Source organism: Castor canadensis, chromosome 6, assembly GCF_047511655.1.
Source record: "Castor canadensis chromosome 6, mCasCan1.hap1v2, whole genome shotgun sequence".
NCBI lineage: Eukaryota > Metazoa > Chordata > Mammalia > Rodentia > Castoridae > Castor > Castor canadensis.
This window is the reverse complement of record NC_133391.1, coordinates 1154934-1175283: the sequence shown is the minus strand read 5'-3', so window position 1 is coordinate 1175283 and position 20350 is coordinate 1154934. Positions and strand designations below refer to the sequence as shown.

Sequence of the window (20350 nt, the reverse complement as noted above, 5' to 3'; positions counted from 1 at the left end):
ACAGTCTCTTTTAATTGGCGTGTCTAGATCGTTGACATTTAAAGTGACCATTAGTGGGTGTGTGACATCCCCAGTGATTGTCACTGCTTTCTACGCAGGCTGAGTTTTCTTTTTGTTTCACTTCCTCTCTTTCTCTTGTCTGGCTTTAATTGGACATTTCTTATGATTGGTGCTTTTCCTTTCAGCACAGAATTACTTTAAAAAAAACGTAAGCGCGTTTGCCAAGAGTTGGCCCCGTATGCTTAGGCCACTCTCAGCCCAGGCCGATGGCCTGAGGTTCCTCATGTGACACGGGTGCCTGGCTGAGAGCAGCCCAAGTCCTCTCTGGACTTTGCCGCCGACACCAAGCACCTGTGATCGCCAAGGGCCTGTGACCATTGCTGAGGGCCTATGGTGGCCGCTGTGCTGGCACCGTTGTTGCTTTGGACAGTTGCCTGAGGTGAACAAAGACCTCGCTGAGCCAGAGATTTCGCTTCATCCTCACTCCCCTGGTGCCGTCCTCCCCATGTTGTGCTGAGTCTCTGGCCTCCCGCACGCAGGACCGCGGCTGCAGCGCCCTGGCTGGGCTCAGGGAGTCCTCATCGCTCTCTGCTTCGACAGGCAGTTTTGCTGGGCACAGAATCCTGGGTTGGTGACATGGTTTTTCCTTCCTTTTTCCCTTTCCTCTCCTCTTCCTCCTTTCTTTCCTTTTCTTTAGTTCTTCATCACCCCTTCCCCTCTCTCTGCGTGGCTCCTGTTTGGGTTTTTGCTGTGCATGATGTTCCTCTGTCAGGATTCTAGGATTTTTTTTTTGGTTTTCTGCATATGAATAGGCCGTGTCTATGTGAAGAATGGCTGATATTTATCCTGCTGGGTTTCATGTAGCTGGGGTGACGGGTTGAGATGGGGTCTCATGAATTTTTTTTTTTTTTTGCCCAAGATGGCCTTGAACCACGATCCTCCTGATCTCAGCCTCCCACGTAGCTGGGATTACATACGTGAGCCACTGTGCCCGGTCTAGGTTTTCTAATTATGTTAGTAAATTTCCTTCCATGTTCTTCATGATTGCATCCTGACAGCTGTGATGTGTGCAGGGAGCCACGGTGCCTTGGCGTGGTTGTGGCATGCACAGTGAGCATACCAAGGGTGTAGCATGTGTGCATGCAGCTCGGGGACATAGACCTGGACCACACGGTTTTCTCTTTTTTCTGCTTTTTGTTAAAAACTGGACCACCTTCTTGAATACAAAAGGCAGAGGAGTCAAAGAATTTTCCCGAAGGCTGTCCTCACTTTGGTGTGATTTCCATCAGCGTTGGCTCTGTATAACCCCTTGCTAGCTGGCATGTTTCCAGACTCTCAAACGCATTGGATCCGCCCAGTGTTCTTCTAAGTGTCGATTTCCAGCCCAATTGCTGTTCTTTTAAGAGTTGGTTCTGAGCGGGGGTTTCATTTGAATTCTGTTGTGACAGGTGTGATATCATAGCATTTGCTGAATGCTTACAAATGTTCCTTTTGCTTTGAAATCAACATGCCACCCTGTGTGCGCTGGGGCCATGTTTGCAAGTGTCCTTTTGGCCAGAATTCTCTTCCTCCCCCCCCCCCCCCCCCCGCACCCCTGCTCCGTCCATTGCCTGCCTTTCCACAGGGTTCACCTCTGTCCCGAGTTCAAAGCTTGCATGCCTCTGCCTCTGCCTCCGAGGGTCGTGCCTGTGCTCGTCACCCGCCAGCCTCCGTCTGAGGGGCTGATGTAGCTCGCTCATGTGGCCTGATTTACAGGACTGGGAGCTGGGCCTGGGTCACCAGGAGCCTTCTTGAGGACCAGGGTCTCTGCAGAATCGCCTCCTGGCCCAGCTGGCATTGCTGCCCGGGGCCCTGCAGAGTGCACTGTGACTGCAGGGTCCGAGGAGAAGGTGGCCGTGGGCAGAGGGCGCAGGACAGGGCAGGTCTGCAGCCCTGGCTTTGTCTCAGAGCCCTCAGACTTTGGGCGACGTTGACTCCTTGTGGGCGGTGGTTGGAGCAGCTGTTTGTGATCACTGTCTTCCTGAGACAGCGTCCTGGAGTGACTGAGATTTGAGAGGAGCAGGGGGACTAGGTGAGAGGCCACGGAGGTGGCAGAAGGGAAGGGCTGGAGGCGGAGAGCCTGCAAGAGCATCCCACGGGCCCCCCAGAGCCTTTCAGATGGCGCTGGGAAGCCATGTGGGTGGGCGGCAGGACTGAGTCAGCCCCGGCAGCCCAGGCTCGGGAGGGAGCAGTGAGGATCTGCCAACATGCGCTCAACCTCGGCTCACCCCGCACTCCTCCTGGAGGGCTGGTGGGGCGCGGTCTGGGGCGGGGCCCTTGCACACGGGTGCCACTGGGCCCAGCTCAGACCCTCTTTGGTCATCCCCAAGGCCAGCTTGAGACCGCCCACGTGGGCTCCGTGTCCAGTCCCAGCAGGCGTGTTTGTCCTAGAAGCAGCGTAGTGACGACGTGGTGGCCCACACCAGGTGGAAACCTGGCTGGGTGTGGCCATGGTGTTCAGAGCGTCACACAGGCCTGTGTTTCATTGTCAGGATGACTAGAGGTGCTTTCCCTCGTCACTGTCCACGTGAGCATCCTGAGGCTCAGAGAGGCTGATTGTTTTCCTCAGGTCACACAGGAAGTTGATGGCCAGCCAGGGCATGGCTTTGTGAGGTCTCTGTGGCCTGGGAGCTGGCCCGGGCAGGCACACCTCGTGTCACTGGAGAGTGACAGGCTGCAGGCTGGTCCTCCAGTCTGGGCACATGCCTCTGTTCCACGCCCTGCCTGGTCTCCTTGAATTTTCTGGCTCCTGGATGGGTGGCTGTCCTCATCGCTGTCCCTTGGCTTTCAGTTCCACTGCCCTGCCTATCCCTACTGAGGCACGAGGCCTGCCTGCCCCCCGGCTGTCTCAGCTTGTGTGGTGGCCTCTCAACCCCACTCTGCTTCTGGCCTTGGTGTGTACATGGGTCGGGTGACCCTCTGTCCCAAGGGGCTCCCCAGCATATTGTGAGGTCCTCCAGGGCTCCCAGGGACCATGGACTGAGCTCTGTCATCTTCACTGCTGTCCCCAACATCCTGTGGGCACTGCCCGTGCCGGGCACCTGATTGCTGACCTTCCCCCATATGCCAGTTGTGGTGTGCGTGCTGTGGTCACCTGTGTCCATCCAGCCTCTCTCTGTCACTCAGGCCACAGCCCTTTCCTGGGTCTTCTGCCTGAGGCCTGTGCTGTCCTCTCCCGGGTCCCCTAATTGCCTGAGCCCCACAGGGCCTTCTCGGTGCTGGACCCAGGCTTAGTACACACGCACAGTTGAGTGAAAAGTGAGTGACAGGCTTCCCCGGCGCGGGTGCTCTGGCGACACTGGTGACAGCACAGAGCTCTCCAGGAGACGCCTCGCTCCACAGGGCCAGGGCCGCAGGCTGAGAGCACCAGCAGGGCTGTCCTGCTGTCCTCTGGCCACCTGCAGATGAGCAGAGCATGCAGGTTTCGCTCTGGTGAAGGGGTATCGCACGCTCGGGCGCACAGCGCTGTGCAGCCACGTGCACACGTGTGTTGTCTGCTGCCCTCTCCATGTTGTCTCCTGGTCCCGTCACCTGCTCCAGATTTTCTCTTCCTCCTGGTCCTGCTGCCCTGTCTCCCCTGACTGCAGCACTGCCTGCTCACCTGAGTCTTTTCCTCTTTCCTGAGGAGGGCGTGGTGGGCAGAGAGCCCCCTTACCCACAGACATGAGAAGGGATCTTCCTATCTTGGGGTGCATAGGCAGTCTGCTGCTTGTCCCATGATGATCGTCTGAGGCCCCTACTGGCCTCCTACCTGGGTCCATGCTCGGGCCGGGCCGGGCCTGGCCGTTGTGGAAGGAAGGACAGTGTTGGGATGCTCAGACACCAGTCAGCGACTGTACTGGGGTTTGAACCCATGGCCTCGCACTTGCTCGGCAGGCGCTGTACCCCTTGAGCCACGCCGCCAGCCCTTTTGCGTTTGGTTTGTATTTCAGATAGGGTCTCCTGCTTTTCACCCAGCTAGCCTGAGACCGAGGCCTCCCGTGTGCCTAGGTTCACAGGCACGCTCCACCACAGCGAGCTGTAGCCCTTTACCTCTGTGCCTCGGTTTCTCATCTAGAGCACCACTATGTGGCCTTGACCTTGGAACTCTTCCTTGCCGACACTGCTCCCTTAGTTTCCTTGCTGTGGGGCTGACTAGGTGGGGACAGGCTGCTGGCTTTTCCTGCCACGGGGCGAGCAGTGCTGGCACCAGGTCACCACAGGAACCAGGGCGTTCCTATGCCCCCCAATGGCTCAGGTGGTTCCGCCGCCCCGGCTGCTTCCTTCTTGGTGAGACTGTCTTCTGCTCGCCACTAATTCTGTGCTGAGCGTTGCTGCAAGCAGGACTGCTGTGTACCTGAGGAGGAGCACTCTGGAAAATGCCACTTTGCTTTGCACTTCTGTGCGCGTCTGCGGCTCCACTGGCACCTCCTGCTTGTGCAGCGATTAGTCGCCAAGTGGGAGCCAGGCGAGCTTCACCGCCATGGAATCCGTCATCGAAGTCATTACCCACGCGCACGGGCGTGGGGCCGGCCCTCTCCTAATGACAAAGCAACTTCTCAGAACGGCACAGACGGCAAACTTCTTGCTTTATGTTTCTCTTCGGTGCTGGCTGTAGCGAGCCTGGAGATGTGACACAGAAGCCCAGCACAGGGCAGTGTGTGGAAGATTTATTGGTCCATAATGGAGGCGATCACAGCTCGTTTATGAAAGGAAATCCCCCGCCCGGCCTCTCCTGGCGTCGATGCTCCGTAATGACAACGCGGGTAACCGGTTTGAAGCGATAAAAGTCAATGGGAAGATATAGGATTTCAATAAAATTATGACACTCTGCAAACCTTCCCATGGAAACAGATTTTCCCCAGATATGTGACCAGTTCCAGTTGGATTTGTAACTTTAATTTCTCGCTTATTGAATTTTTTGTCATCAACTAATTATGAAGTCCACGCTGGGGTGACAATGTTGTCCCTCGCTCGGGAAGGAAGAGCGTGCAGCCAGAGTGGCCCGAGGCTATGGGCTCAGTGGTCTCGGGAGAGCAGTAGCAGGCGGTCCTCTGCGCCCTCTGCATCCTCGCCCGTCTCCTACACAAGAGAAGGCCAGGGGTCGGATAGACTGCGCTGATGCTGGGGTCACTGAGCCTTGGGGTTGGTCTGCCCGGGGGACACGGCGGGCCTCAGCCTGTAGACAGCTGAGTGGAGATGGAGCCTTGCCAGCCCTTGGTGGGGGAGGTCTTGCTCTGCAGGTGGTCTGAATGTTCAGGTCTCCCTTGGGCCTGCAGCCATTTGCCCTTTAGCCACTGCTGGTGTCTGAGGACCTTGCAGCTCGCTGGCAGGCCACTGGACAAGGACACAGGGAGACCTGCTGGAGCTGGCCTGGCCTTCTCTGGCCTCCTTGCCCGTGAGGGGAGGGCCTATAACCTGGTTCCCGTGCCTTGACACCAGCCTGTGTCATCAGCATTGGTTAAATACTGTCTTTTTATTCATGAGTACTGGTTGTTTGCAGGGCAGCTGGCTGGGCCCTGTGTTTGTGACAGAAGTGATCCACGCAGCTATCTCGGGGAGCACAGATGTGGGGAGGATTCGATGCTTGGCCTTGATGGCTGCGGTTTGAGCTTGGGGGCTCACAGGCACCGACCCCCTCTTCTGTGCTCTGCTGGCGTCAGGATGGGCAGAGCCTCGGTGAGGCTCTGAGATGTCAGCTGGTGTGTCTGTGGTGTCCCACCCCACATGGTGCGAGACCCCTGGGTGGAAGGTGGGAGAAAGCACATCCTGTACCACCAGACCTCTGGAGGACTCTGCTGCACCCAGTTCAGTGTCCTGAGCTCGGGCGGTGGCAGAGCTGGTGGAAGGGCCCAGCCTCCTCCATCTGGGGGCGGCAGCACCCGGTGCGCCTGTGCTTTGGGGTGCATCTGAGAACCCCATTCAGGAGGGAGAGAAGGCAGAGAGAAGCCCCGGGGAGACCTCTCACCCTGCCTCAGAGCAGCTCAGCCCTAGCCTGGGGCGTCCCCTGTTGTCTCAGGCCTCCCTGCTGGCTTTACCGAGGATGTTCTGTTTTAGGCCCGTGCCCCAGCTCCTTCCCCATCTGAGGGAGGTGTCTGTCCCCTTCCTGGCCGCACTGTCAAGCTTAGTATTTCTATTGGGGTCCAGAAGAGCAGGTGACTGTGGGAATCACCTGTGACTCTGTGATCTGCCTGTCACCTCAGTAAGTCTGCAGTGCCCACCTATCCCCAGAGAGGGGGCAGAGTGTGGGCGTGGCTGGTGACCTTAAATGTCCATTGGCTCCATGGGGGGCGGGCTGTAAGGCACTCAGTGAGATCACAGCTGTTCCCTGGGGACCCTGGCCTTTCAGGAGCTTGGGACATTGGACTAAGCCCAGTGTTCCTCTTCCCAGTGAGCTGCTGTGGGGTCGCTGCTTGGCTGGGTCTCTTTGCCCACGAGACTCCTGGCTCTGTCCTTGCTCTGCTTCGACTGTTACTGGTCAGAAGTCACAGTGAGAGGTGTCCAACCCAACAAGGTCAGAGTGGGCCCTGAGGCCTGGAATGGGCTCTTAGGATAGCTGGCCCAGGCGACACAAGTCAGTGCCGAGCCCCTGTGCCTCTCCAGCAGGTGCCCTGGAGGCAGGCCTTGATCCTGGGCTCTGCGAGGCTTCTGTCCACGTTCCTTCACGCTGTCACCAGCGTCACCTCGCCCCTTCTCCCAGCTCTGACCCCTGCTCTCTGCCCACAGGAGCGGGACGGCATGCGCGCCATCCTGGGGTCCTACGACAGCGAGCTGACGCAGGCGGAGTACTCTCCTCAGCTGACACGCCGCCTGCGGGAAGCCGAGGACATGGTGCAGAAGGTGCACGCTCACAGCACGGAGATGGAGGTGGGTCCTGCCTGCACGAGCCTCGCCGTGCCACCTGGCCTGGGGGAGGGGTCAGAGTGAGACATGTCCTCCTCAGTGTGGGCAGCTTTGCTGGGGATTGGGTGGGGCTGCCCACTGCTACATATGCCTGCAGTGTCCCTGTCCTGGGGATGCCACAGGGTCCTCCAGGTAGCGGCCAGCCTGGACCTCATGGGCTCTCTGTTAAGTCTTGTGTCCTCTTTAATGAACTGTGGACGGAGAACAGTGGACACGCTCCTGGATGCCCCAGGCCTATGGCCCAGATGTGCCTGTGGGCTCACCATGAGTCTGCCATGGCCCCATGTAGTCCTCCCTGGGTGCTGGGGCCTGAGGCTGGCAGGGAGTCCTGCAAGCCACCTCTAGCCTTGAGGGAGAAGCTCCTGTCTGCCCCTCTGTAGGAGCAGCAGAGCCCTTTGGGGTGCTGTGGGCCCTGCCCCTGCACGGGGCTTCCTGGCAGCCAGGAAAGCCACAGCCGGCTCCTTGCTGACGCTGCGGTGCCTGCTCCTCTGCTCCCCTCTCTCACCCTGACTCTGTACCCTGGAAACAGCTACTGTCACCTCCTTTCACCAACAAAAAAGCTGACGTTGCAGGGGCATGCCCAGGTCACCAAGCCACTGTGAACGAGGCTAGGTTTGGCTATAGATTTACGGACCGTGGTGCTTTGGCTCCATGCTGCTGTGCTGGCTGCCCTCACTCATTGCCCTTGGGTCCCTGGCTTCTGTGGCCACGAGTACTTCTCGACCTATGGTGTGACAGATGAGAGGTGCTAGCATGGCCTGTCACTCCATCCAGGCAGCTGTCTCTGCTCTTTCCTCAGCCAGAGTCACTGCTGATGACCCAGCTCAAGAGATGGCCTGGGTCCAATGGAAGAGCCAGGCTGGCGTGTGACATGTTACTCTCCAGCCAGCACTGAGTGGGCACCGGCCAGGTCCCTTCCAGGAGTGTTGGCAGAGCCCCTGCCCCTTTGGCGCTGAGCTGGGGGGAGGTGTTTGACCCCAGGGCACCTAGTGTACTAGCAGGTGTGAGCTGTGGAGCCCGAGTTTTGTCTGAGGGCGCGGTCTGGGAGCTGTGTGGCATTAGTCCCCTGGGGCTCATGTGTCCAGTGAGGTGGGGGAGTCTCCTGAGGCACACCCAGGAGAGTGGCTGGCATGTCTATGGGTGACGGGGAGCCGGGGCCATTGAGACTCAGATGCTGGGAACAGCATGGGGTGAAGCTGCTCCTTCCTGGGGGCTGTGGCCTAGGCCACCCTCACGTCCTTCCAGCCTCAGGCTTATGGCTGAGGCCACACGGAGCCCAGGAGGCGCCTGAGCCCTACTCTGTGGCCTCACCTGGCGCTCGACACAGCAAGAACCCTTGAGCGAGGGATACCCCTCGGGGCCTGCATCGGCCTCTAGCCTGACGGCCTGGTCAGGGCTCGTGCCCTGCTTCTCCCCCGGTCCAGCAGCCAGCAGAGCGGCCATGTGAACTGCGAGGCTAACCTCAGCTGCAGCGAGCGAAATCCCGAGGAGCATACGTGACTAACGACCATTTTATTACAACACATCTAGCTCCATGGGAAATGTTAATGGAGAGAGGTTTGTGGGAAGACTCTCTGACACCTTGCCTTGTCCTGGCATTTTCACAATGAGAGGTCCCGTCTGTGTCGGCCATATGCCCTGCACACAGGTCCTCCCGAGCCGGCAGTTTGGGCACCGTGGTGCCATATGTGCTGGTGTTCCATGCCATGTGACAGGGCTGTCGGCAACCTCAGCGCTAGACCAGACACACTCACCACAGGGCACCTTGCTGCCACCCTGCTCATGGTGAGGTCAGGACCCCTCCCTGACCATGGTGGGATGTGAACACAGCAGGTGGCTGTCCTCTGTCTCCTGGTCTGTCCTCTGGAGTTACAGGAGAATCAGTGGATGAGGGTCAGAGGCCCAGCCGGTGCTGGAGCACTGTCACTGTCACTAGTGCTCTAGTGACGAGAGTATTTGTGGGGCCAATCCAGGCGCAGGGTGGACTGAGGACCTACACTTAGTGGTTGCTGGGAGTGGGCTGGCCCCTCTGGCCTTCTCTGCTCCAGTCTGCATGGGCCCAGTGGCTGTGCAGGGCCGTGCTCTGGGAGGTGGCTCTGCTTATCCTTCTGGCCACATCTGCCAGTCTCTGCCTGGAGCCTATGGGAGCGCCGTCCCCTCAGGCAGTCTGGCCTGGTACCTCACTTCTATCAGGGAGGCCTCAAGGGTTCTGTCTCTTGGGTGCAAGCTCCCCTACCTCTAAGGCAGCCTCACCTCCCAGCATGCTGGTGCCTGGAGGAGGGGCGCAGCCCAGGGGCGGCAGCCTTGGCTCTTCTGGAATGGGGAGGAGTCCTGCCCAGATACCTGGATCTGTGGGTGGAGGGTGTGAGCCTCCTGCCTCCACCAGGTGGCAGCAGACAGGCCCACTGGGGGTGTGAACCAGGCAGGTGGAGGGAAGGCAGGGATAGGGCAGGTCCAGGGAAGGCCGGCCTGGGGTGGGGACAGAGCAGATCTGAGAGCCCCACAGGGAGAGTGGGGGATGGGGGAGTCCTGAGGGAGGTGGGTTTGTCCTCAGCCTTGTCCGTTATTCCTAATGTCTTCTAAGGACCTCTCCGTGTCCTTCCCCTGCTCCAGCCTTTATACCAGCCCTGGCCTCCCTGCAAAACCTGGGGAAGGCAGCATTGTCCTCTGCTACAGCCGGAGCCCCCAATCCCATCTCCCCACAGAGCACCCCTTGTTGAAAGGACGGCTACAGGTGGCTTCTTGGGGTCCCTGGGCCCACGCAGTTGCCTAAGAGGACCATGTACCTGGTGCTCCCCACAGATGTGGCCCAAGTTAGCATCCGGGAGAACATAGCCACGTTAGCAAAAATGATGGGCCACTGGAAGGGGTGGGGGGAAGGTGAGAGTGGGGTGAGGCTTCATGTGAAGTGTAAAGGCGTCAAGGACGACTGGGCCCCACGTTTCCGCCAGTCAGAAAACTCAAGAGCTGTATCCACATATCCAGTTGTCGCTTGCAGTGACAGGGCCTCAGTGTCCAGTGCTGATGCTGTGTGTACCTGGTGATGACTCCTGGGCTGAGGGCCTGGCCTGGGGCCTCTCTGCAGCTGTCGTGAGCACAGACGCTGTCCTCCGAGACTAGGTTGAGGCGAGAGGCAGGAAGGGCTCAGGGGCAGCGCGCCAGGGGTGGGCCCACACCGAGGTGGGGATGTCTCCTCAGTGCCTCTGCTCTGGGGCCACAGCAGCCCTTGCCTGCTTCAGGCGAGGCCATGGGAGCTGGGGATTAGGACCCGCGCTCACTCTCTGGACAGCCAGCCTGTGGCTTTTGGCTTCCACACGGCTACGGCAGAATTTATGGGACATCCAGGCACATAGCTGGCCTGGCTTGGGAGAACCCTGGCTGGGGGCCAAGCCAACCAAGCCCCAGAGAGCTGCTACACCGTGTGTGTAGCAGCCGTGGCTTGGCGATTACTCTTCCGTGACCTGCCCCCTGGCCAGTGGGTGAGCGCCCTTCCACGTCCAGCCCAACCCTGTGGGGGGACAGGCCTGCAGGTCAGGATGGCCAGTGAGCAGCAGCTCAGTCATAGGGTACCCCATACTGAGCCCCATTTTGCCCTGGGGCCCAGCAGAGGCTCTCTGATCCCCTCAGGCCAGCTCCTTTGTGCCGGTCCTGTTAATCAACATGACAGGCGTCGCCTGCCACACACAGTGCCGTGGCTTGCAGGTGCCAGGCTGCACCCTATATCTTCTCGTCAGAAGTGCAGGGTAGGGCCGAGCCTGTTTTGCCACTGAGGACACCGAGTCCTGAGGCATGGAGGGTGGCCTGCTCCTCACCATCCTCCCTGCACTGTCTCCCCAGGTGAGCTCGCTGACTCTCAGCCTCGGGTCCACACTGCTCCAGAGATACCCTGGTCCCCACCCAGAGCCCGAGTTTGCACCCACAGCAGGCCTGGCCCAGGGACCCTGCGTGTGCAGAGGGTGGCGGGGGGCGTGCATGCTACTTGAACCGCACCTAGTTCAGAGTCACTGCTGGGCAGCCGCGGGGGGCCCAGCCCTGACCTTGCCCTCCGTGCACCGTGGCTGGACGCTGGCCTGGGTTGCAGAGGCAGGGTGAGAGCACTGGAGGCTGTGGCAGTGGGCTGTCCGTTGTTCTGTGAAGCGGTAACCTTTCGCATATGACAAGCCCCTCACTATGCACACTCAGAGCCACCAGGGGTTTATTAGTGGAGTATCTTGTGTTGACACAGTAGTCCAGGTCCTTCCTCAAAGGTCCCTTAGTGCCTGCCAGGCAGGCAAGTGTCACCCAGACTGGTCCAGCAGCTCACTCACCTTGTCGGTGCCATTCCTTGCTTAGCTGTGGCAATGTGCGGTGGACCCCTGTGCAGGAGCTGCCAGTGCAGCCAGTTTGCTACCCAGGAATGGGATGGGGCGCCCCCACCCCCCACCTCTATCATGGTCTAGACGGAGGGCCCCAGGGAGACAGGCACAGGGAAGGACACCAGTCCCGTGTGGGACTCAGGGTGTCGTGTGAGGTTGCTGCCTCCCCCGGCCCCATTTCACTGCTTTTTTATTTCCAGTTGACTTCCCTTCCCTTGTTTCTGTCTGACTGCTTCACTCTGTCCATCTCTCTCCTCCATCCCTGAACCCCAAGTCCCCATTCTCTCTACTCTGAGTCAGTGGGCTTTTCCTGTGAGCCATGTGCTGGGTGTGGCCAGGGTGGACAGCTGAGTCAGGGCACATGGCGCTCACAGACGCAAGGTGTGGCTGCAGGGCTGGCCACAGCCACCCCAGTGCCACCTTGTCCCCCGGTTAGCTTCCTCAGTCAGCTGTCGCTCGGGGTGTGCCTCGATTCCAGCCAAAGCGTTTCTGTAAAACAAGCTGGAAGTGCCACCGGGAGAGTCGTCGTGTCTGTATCTGGCGAGGCCCATGCCATTTTGCGCGGAGTTTTTATTTATTCCATTTAATAAAGTGACTGTGGAAGTCGGGAGCAGATGTCACGAATCTTGTCACTGGAGCTATGAATATGAGTACATGGCACCTCGCTTCCATCGTCGGCCTGATTTGTTTCCAGTTTATCTAATTAAAACAGATGATGGGGCTGCTGGCTGCATGGCGGCGTGGAAACCCTCGTTTCAGATTGCCGGGGACCTGGCGGTTTCGGCTTTTCCTGTGCTTTCCGTCATTGCGCGGGCTCAGGTGGCGCCGTCTGTTCCTCCCTCCCTCTCGATCGGTGCAGGAGGCGAAGGGCGCTGTGCCAAGCAGGGTGTGGTGCGGTGGAAAACCCGAGGTGCCCAGGCAGTGGACGCAGGGTGAGGAGAAGCGAGCAGCCTGGAACACTGGGCTGAGGCCAGCGACACGTGCGGCCACGCCCGCGAGCGTCCTCAGCACGGACAGGAAGGCCGTCCCTCCTGGCACAGAACTGGCTGTGTCCAAGGGCACGGTGGCTGCTGCGTGTCCCTAGGCCGAGTTCCTCACTTGGCTCCGCCCGGTTGTCGCCCGGCCGCTGTTCACAGCTGGAGGAAATAGGGCTGAAATGTGAGGTGGAACACGCACACATCGCCGTTGGTGGCAGGTCACAGTGGGTGGGCAGACACTGGGCTTCGCACTCTGCTCCTGTGGCTTTGAATTGAGCCCGAGCAGCAGGTCTCACTCTTGAGCCCCCAGTGCTTGTTACAACACTGGCCGGCCGGGCCCCCTTGGCAGCTCTGACTCTGTGTGGACGGGGCTCTGGCGACACCTCGGCCCTCTGAGCTTCCGCCTGGCACTCTGCAGCAGGTCTGGGTGCCTGGTGTGCCGGCTGCCTGCTCGCAGGCTGGTTTGCTCTGGCGCCCACCGAAGCTGAAGTTGTTTCGGGCACAATCACACGGGAGGCACTTCTGCGTCCGTGCCACCCCCTCCCCCAGCATCACTGCCCGGCAAAGAAGGTGTCAGAGCTTCCTGCAGGTCCCAGTTCTGCGGCCTGGAAAGACCTCTCGGGACTGCTGGCTCCTTTTTGTCACATTGTCATAAACCCACGTATGCTAATGAGGGAGGCAGGTGGCTGCAGTTTGAATCTTGTCCTCTTTGGGATAATTGTGGCCCTGGGGGACCCTCCCTGCTTGGGCCTCATCCTCTGTGTGGGGCTGGTGGTCTACTCTTGGGATCCTCCCTGTTGAGCCACCCCACAAACCCCTTCAGGGCTCTGTGGCATCCTGTCCCAGCCTGCACCCGCTGCCACTGTCCTGAGCTCGCTGCGGCTGGCAGGGGTGCTAGATCACTTCACACCTTGGGATAAAAATAGCCCTGCTGAGGTCTTGCTGCAGCGTCTACGTGTCACACACAGCGCGTGTCCAGGGCTTGTGTCTGAGCACACGTAGCCCCCGGAGCCCTGCCGGAGGACATAGTCAGTGTCATGTCATTCTGCAGGGGCTGTGCAGCCCCCTGCCACCTTTACCATGTGGTGCCAGCTTTCTGGAGGCAACCCTCACCCTGAGGTCGCCTCACAGCCACATCGTCCCTGAGGCTGCTTGACCTCCCTCCAGAGTCTGGACAGGGCTGTCCTCCCTGCTCCCAGCCCTGGCCTGGCTCTGGGGACTCTGGCACATCTCGGGCAGAGTCAGTAACTCTCGCAGCATGAGCGGGGTGGATGTAATGGGTGGCCATTGCACTGGCTACTCACTCAGGTGACTGGGCCAGCTGTGGGCAGATGAGAAATGGCTGGCAGGGCTGATACCTGCTGTTGTACTGATTACAGTTCTTCCTGACTGTATCGGGAAGTCTCAAGGAGAAAACGAGTAGATAGGCAAGGTGGGCATGGTGGTGCCTGCCTATAATCCCAGTGCTCAGGCTGGGGTGGGAGGATCACAAGTTGGAGAGAAGCCTGTGATGCATAGTGAACCCCGTCTCAAGGAAAACCCAAAGTCGGGGATGCAGCTCAGATTTAGAGTGCTTTCCTACTGCGTGCAAGGCCTGGGGTCATCCTTAGAACTTCAGGAAGAAATAAAGTAGCCGGGCTGGGCCAGTTCCACTTCCTGACCTCCCTGCACAGGTGCAGGACCAGCCCTCTGAAGCCACCACAAGGACAAGGTTTCCCCTGAGTCTGCACTAGCCTGCAGGACCTTCCCACCCTGTCCTCAGCTCCAGAGCTGTTGTCCTATGGTGAGGCTTAGCCCTGAGCAGGGCCTTGCCCTGTCTGTCCTCTCCTAGGAGGGGCTTGGTGGCCTCCGTGATTCACGTCCCTCAGTGGGACCAAGGTCAGTTTCTTCTTTGGCAGGTTGGTTGGGTGACAGCTTTGGGCCTGTTGCTCAGGCCTCTGGGTGAATCAGGCTGGGACCTCAGGAGGCGTCTGCTATCCAGCTGTGGACATGTGACCGACAAAGCCCCAGCTGTGCACAGATGTGGCCAGGACAGGCCCAGGTGTTCTCCTCGGGCACCTCATCTCTGCTGCTCATCCAGTGCACGTACACGAAACTGTCCTCTCTGGGCTTGCTCGACTGACCTGAGGGGTGGGACACCCAGCGCTAGGGGAGCACGTGGTGCCAGCACACTGCTGTGTCCCAATGTCTGGTAGTTGGGGGAGGGACTCTGGGTGTCAGTGATGCCAGGGTCAGATCGGGTCAGAGGCCAGCTGCTCCTCGCTTTCTTTGGTGTCTGGTGGACACAGCTAGAGGCAGCCAAAGCAGGTTTCGTATGCCTTTGAGCCTACACCGAGGGGCGATGGGTGAGGCAGACATTCAGGTCTAAGGGGAACCTCGTTATTTTCCAGAGAGCTCCTCAGGTTTCATTCCTACCGTCAGTGCAGATGAAACTCGGTTTGATTTACTTCCTGTCCAACTCCTAGTTTCGCCAGAGCTCCTCATTTCTGCCAGCCAAATGTTGCAAAATGGCATTTCACTGTGTTGTCCCGATTTGCATTTTCTAATTACCGGCCCCGTTAATTACCTTTCTGTGCGCCTGCCGGCTGTGTGCGGATTCTTTGCTGGGAGACGTCTGTTTGCCTCTTTGCCTGTGTTTATCACCTTGTTTGTTTTTTCTTACTGCTCTGTAGGTGTTCGTGTCCCTGCGTCACCGGGTGGAGGGGTGTCGGTATTCCCTCGTGGCCCCCTTGCTCACGAGAACGTGGGCCGGTGTCCTTGGTGGGCACGGTGTGCTCTGAGAGCAGGCAAGCAGGGCTGGCTTTCCGAGTGGTGGACTGAGCGGAGCCCTGCAGTCGGGGGAGCCTGGGTGCAAATTCTGCCCTCACCACTGACTGCTGGCTGGGGCTGGGTAGGACTTAGCTTCTGGGCTCAGTTTATTCCTTACTGAAGTATGGCCAGTGAGGAGGGGGAGAAGTGGTGCTGGGCTGTCCTCAGTGGGTGCCTCTGGCTGTGGGGTCCGCTGCCCAGCTGGCACTGTCTCCCAAGGCCACTGTGCAGTGGACAGAGCAAAGGGACATGTTCCTCCCCCTCGTACCTGTAAGAAGTTGCTGTTCTGGGCCAGGCTGTGTGTCACCCTGCGAGAGAGTGACCGTGTCCTGATTAATCACTGGCTCACTGGAGGGTGAATTTATGGGCACCCCCGGTCACCACCTGATGGTAGGTAGGTGTCCCATTCCTGTGAATCTGGCCTCTCCACGTGTCGCTTCGCACCGGTTCAGGGTGCCTCCGCAGGCCTGTGAGGGCCTGGACCTGTTCTTGTCCTGGATGCTGGATGCTGGACGCTGGCCTGGCCTGCCAACGTGGCCAGCGGGGATCCACGCGTGTTCCTGGAGGCCTGCTGTGCCGCAGGTGCTGAGGTCCACACACCTCAACCTTTGGGCTCTGTGTTTCCCTGTCTGGAGTTGAAGCTGAGTTGTGTGGTGGCCTCCAGCACGATGGCCTCAGGAGTCATGTAGGGTCCCTGAGATAGCTAGCAAGCTCTGCGGCTGGAGGCTGCAGCAGAGGCCAGGCAGCCACAAGAGCGCGGAGTTTAGCGTTGACCCTTCCCTGTGGCGTCAAGGCTGCAGCCCAGACGTCTCGTGGGAACGCTTGGTCAGTTGGAGGCTGCAGTGTTCCGGCTCCACCCAGCCTCCCTTGGCACCCACGCTCAGAACCTCCCTCGCTCCTCTGTGCTCAGAGGAGGCAGGCCAGGTGCCTGGGCAGCAAAGGGTGGCTCTCCCCATCCTGTCCTGGTCTGCCCTGGGATGTGGTCTGTGTCAGCACAGCCACCTGCCAGCTCTTCTGGAAAGTGAGCCTGCCTGGAGGCAGGAGGACGGTTTCCTCACCGGGGGACCTCGCTGTGTCCACCACGGCCACGCGCAGGACTCAGGCTACACCTGGGGTGTTGTGTTTACCGGGATGCCTGCTCAGCCACCTCTCCAAATGGTGGCCCTGGCCTGTGTGGAGTTGCAGCTTGGCCCCAGCTGACCTGGCTTGATGCCCAGTGCCCATTGCCCAGGCCGTTGGCCCAGCAGGAGTGGAGGCCATGGTGGGATGTGGGAGACCTTGTCCCTTCCAATAGCCCAGGGAGGTCAGTTGGCTTGTCCCTACCTCTGACCCACTCTGTCTTGTTTTGCAGGCTCAGCTGTCCCAGGCTCTAGAGGAGCTTGGAGGCCAGAAGCAGAGAGCCGACACGGTGAGTCCTGACACACCTCGCTGACACCCTGTGGTGAATGAAGGGCAGCCGGGGTTTAGGCCACCTGGAGTCCTTGTTCCCAGATGCACTGGAGGAATTCCTGTCCTGTCCCGTCACGACTGCTGCCTCCCAGCCCTGGTGCTTCTCTGCCATGGGGAAACATGTGGAAGTGGAAAGGGTGTGGAAGGGACACTGAGTCCAGGTCTTCCATGTCAGACTGCTGGGGGTGTGCACGGCTTCACCTGCAGCCCCTGGGAGCCCAGCTATGGGGTGCCCGGGCTGGCCTGGAGACGGGGACAGGCTGTCCACTCACCAAGTGCCCAAAGATGTGGCACCTCCTCATCAGCGTGGGGCACGCAGTGAATGGGCAGCGTGAGGGGCAAGATGGCACCCTGTAGCTGGGAGAGTAAGGAGCTGTGAACTGAGCCCATGGCAGAAGGCAGGAGAGCAGAGGTCAGCGGGGTCCAAGGCTGGGCCTGGAAGGAGCTCAGCGAGTTCTGGGGACAGCAAGGTTGGGGTGGCCAAAACCAAGTCCAGTGTATGGTTGGGGATCCGGCTGTGCGAGGCAGTGCCCGAGGAGAGGATGTGGTGTCAGTGGGGGTGGGAGGGACAGTGGCATGCCTGATTTCTGGTCCTTGGGAGGTGGCCAGCTGTTCTGTGCAGAGCATCTGGGTGCAGGGGACTGGGGCGGTGGCTGCAGGGCCTGTGGTGAACATGGAAGTCTGGAGCTGAGGCGATGATGACACGCTGGCCTGGGCAGGCGGCGTGAGTTGGGAGGGAGCCTGGGCCCTGAGTTGGGACCCGTGGGCCAGATGTATTCTTGGCTCCGGGTGGTGCTTCTGCCCTCAGGAGCACACAGGAGGTGAGGCCCAGGCCCTGACGCGTTCCCTCTAAGAGTCCTGGGGAAGCAAGTGTTTCCAGGGAGGGTGGCCAGCTGTTCAACCCCTGCTGGGAGGAGCTGGACAACAGCATGCCCTTAGCAGTCCCAGTTAGTAGGGGTGAGGGCAGGCAGCCCCACCTTGCTGGCTGAGACTTTGGACAGCCCTGCACAGTACATAGTGGTCAGCTCTGAGGGCCAGGCGTGGACAGTGAGCTGGGCCCCGAGACAGTTTACTGTCCCAATGGCTGGTGGAGGTGCACGCTGCTGTGCTGAGAGGGGCGCTCCTGGAGGCAGCAGGCCACGTGGCTGGGTGACATCAGTGGGTGGAATGGGGCAGCGCGGTCTCAGCCTTACACTTCTGCAAAGTGAGGGTGGGAGCAGCAGGAAGGGACTGTGCAGGCACCTGCTGGTCTGGTGCCCTCGGTGGCCCTGTAGAGGGTGCGAACATCAGACGAGGTTGCCCTGTGGTGTCTGTTGACTACACACGGGCCTGGCAGGCACGGCACGGGAGGCTGGCACCTCTTCTGGTCCCACATGAAGGTGACCGTGGGATGAAACATAAGACAGGCTGTAGGCAGTACCTGTGCCGTGCGTCACACTCCTGGGTGTGTGTCGATCACTTGCGGGTGGCCAGCTTTACCTTTGGGTAGCAGGATGTCTGCGTGGTCTTGCCTGTTCTCTGCTCTCATTGGCAACACAGCTCCACGGCACCTGGCATCACTGTGGCCTCATGGCAGGTCTGAGGCTCAGCCTCAAGTCACTGCCATCACCCTGACCAGTGCCAAGGGCCCGGGCATGTCTGCACTGAGTAAGCATGGTGGGTGGGGGCTCTGTAGACTGTGGGGTGCGAGGCACCGGCCGTGAGCGTGGCAGCACGGCTTGTGGACTGGGAGGTGGTCAGAGGATTCCGTGGCCTCTTTCTGTCTACAGTGCTGGGGGCTCGGCCACTGTCCCCGGGCCATGGACTCCTGAGCTCCGTCTGCATGAATCGAGCCTTTGGTGCATTCAGCGATGGCCCATTTGGTGGTGACTTGGGGAACCGTGGGTGGGAGTGGTGTCTTTTGAGGACTGGTGCATCCATTTGCAGAGCCTGGGGAAACCCTGATGCTTTGTGTCAACACGCGTGGCTTCCTCAGCCTTGCCCTGAATTGAAGCGTGCCCCAGGGCCTCGATTCCATAACGGACGTGAGGCCAGGACAAGCTAGAAGTGAGTCATGCCGAGCTCGTGTGGCCCGGGGCTTCACGGCTGTCCCTGACTTTGAACTCCCAAGTTCTCCACGCAAGCCTGGGTGCCTTGACCCCGACCCCACTTGGGGGTGTGGCCCTGGCACCTGCCCGGTCCCCAGGCTGCCATTTTCTCACTCAGATCGAGTCACAAGGAGAAGAATTGAAACATCTTTCGCTAATTGCGGGTGGCAGGACAAAGGCAACTTGACTTTGTTATTAATTAGTAAACCCACAGTAATTGGTTAGCACGAGTACAGTTCAGACATTCTTCTTTAAATTCAATTAGCATCACAAGGAATGATGTCCTCGGCCATACTCATGTCATTAAATCTTCACCCTAATTAGGTACGGCCAGCACTGACTGCAGGAGCAAGGGTTTGTTTTACACGCTTCGGGGAGGAGGCGTGGACACTTGCTTTCTGATTTAAGAGCTCCTCACCCCTCACAGCTCGGTGCAATTAAGCGTGCATTTTCCTAACCTTCCATCTTCCTCTGATGGTTTCTCCGGCCCTGCTCTTTGTCCCCAGGGAGCCCTGGGCTGCGTCTTCCTGAGACGGCCTGACCAGACCCAGGCACTGACTGCCTTCTCTTGGGTTCCTGAAATGGGCAAGGTGGTGGCTGCCTCGTGTAGGAGCCTGGTCTGCAGTACTGGGGACCATTGTCGAGTGGGGACCATTGTCCAGGGGCCCCTCTGCAAGACTCTTCAGGGCCAGGGATGTCCCCTGAGCAGGTCTGGGGGAAGGTCTTAAGTGTGGAGTGACTCCATGGTGCCCTGCCCCTCATGGGTCCCGGACAGAGCTGGCATGGGGCTCTCTGGCCTCACGGTGCAGTTAGCCATCCTGTCATCTTGCTCTCGGTACTCGCTGGGCAGGAGGCTCCTGACCGGCATTCCAGGTAAACCAGTTCAGTGAGCATTCACCCAGCCTTGTTCAGAGGGGACAGGGAGGCTCTGTGGCCGTGTGTCTCTGCTCTAGCAAAAAAAATGCCACTTGCTGGGTGGCTTAAAGCCACAGAAACACCTGGCTGCCGGTTCTGGAGACTGGAAGCATGAGATCCGTCTAGGCATCTGTCTAGGCGTGTCTGTGAGGCTGCTCCCTGGTTCTCACGGCTGCTTCATGTTGGGGGAGGGCTGTAGCAGCTCTCTGAGGCCACCAGCCCCTCTCACGAGGGTCCCCTCCTGGTGCCAACACCGTGGCAAGCATGTTAGCCAAGAGCATGTGGGGCTCATAGATGTTCGGGCCACGGCACCGTCTTTTCCTCCCGATGCACGTGACCCTGCCGACGCTCACTTCCCTAGTGTCTCTCTAGCCCTCTCCCACGACAGCCCACCCTTGCCAGTCTCTGAGTGCTCCGTCTTCTTATGCTGTTCCACGTGACTCCTCATGCTGATCCTGCCTGCTGGAGTCACTTCATCCCAGCAGAGCCTGGTTCTCTCTGGGGATGGCTCAATGGCTCCCACTCTCCTCACCGCCATCCACTTGGGGCAGGTACATTCTTTCTGAGCTGCTGTCATGAGACATTCTTCATTGTCATCGTCACCAAGGCCTGGTGACGGGCTCCTAAGAGCAGGCGGCACTCGTTGCTGCTCATCTTGACCAGGGCACCTCTCTGCCCAGTGTGACTCGGCACTAATGCTTGCCGTCGCCCACGGTGCAGGTCCTGTGGCCAGTGCAGCCGGCAGGCATCTCGGGTGGGGGGGGTACCCTAGGGATCTCGGCCTCCAGTGCTAGCCAGTGTCAGGCTGGAGACTTTCAGGGTTGCTGAGTGACTGGGT

The 20350-nt window shown here is 59.4% G+C and overlaps 1 protein-coding gene across 12 annotated transcripts in view; it reads left to right on the top strand.

Annotated features, from left to right (window-relative positions):
* Positions 1–20350, top strand: part of Mad1l1 (mitotic arrest deficient 1 like 1) — a 267255-nt gene that overhangs the window by 137421 nt on the left and 109484 nt on the right. For 10 of the 12 annotated variants that reach the window (XM_074075385.1, XM_074075384.1, XM_074075388.1 and 7 more), the window contains 2 exons: positions 6745–6885; positions 16413–16469. In XM_074075385.1, the coding sequence (XP_073931486.1) occupies positions 6745–6885; positions 16413–16469 (198 nt within the window). Of the gene's footprint in view, positions 1–346; positions 628–6744; positions 6886–16412; positions 16470–20350 lie in introns of those variants that run through there. The other 2 variants (XM_074075394.1, XM_074075395.1) reach the window with 2 other exon arrangements.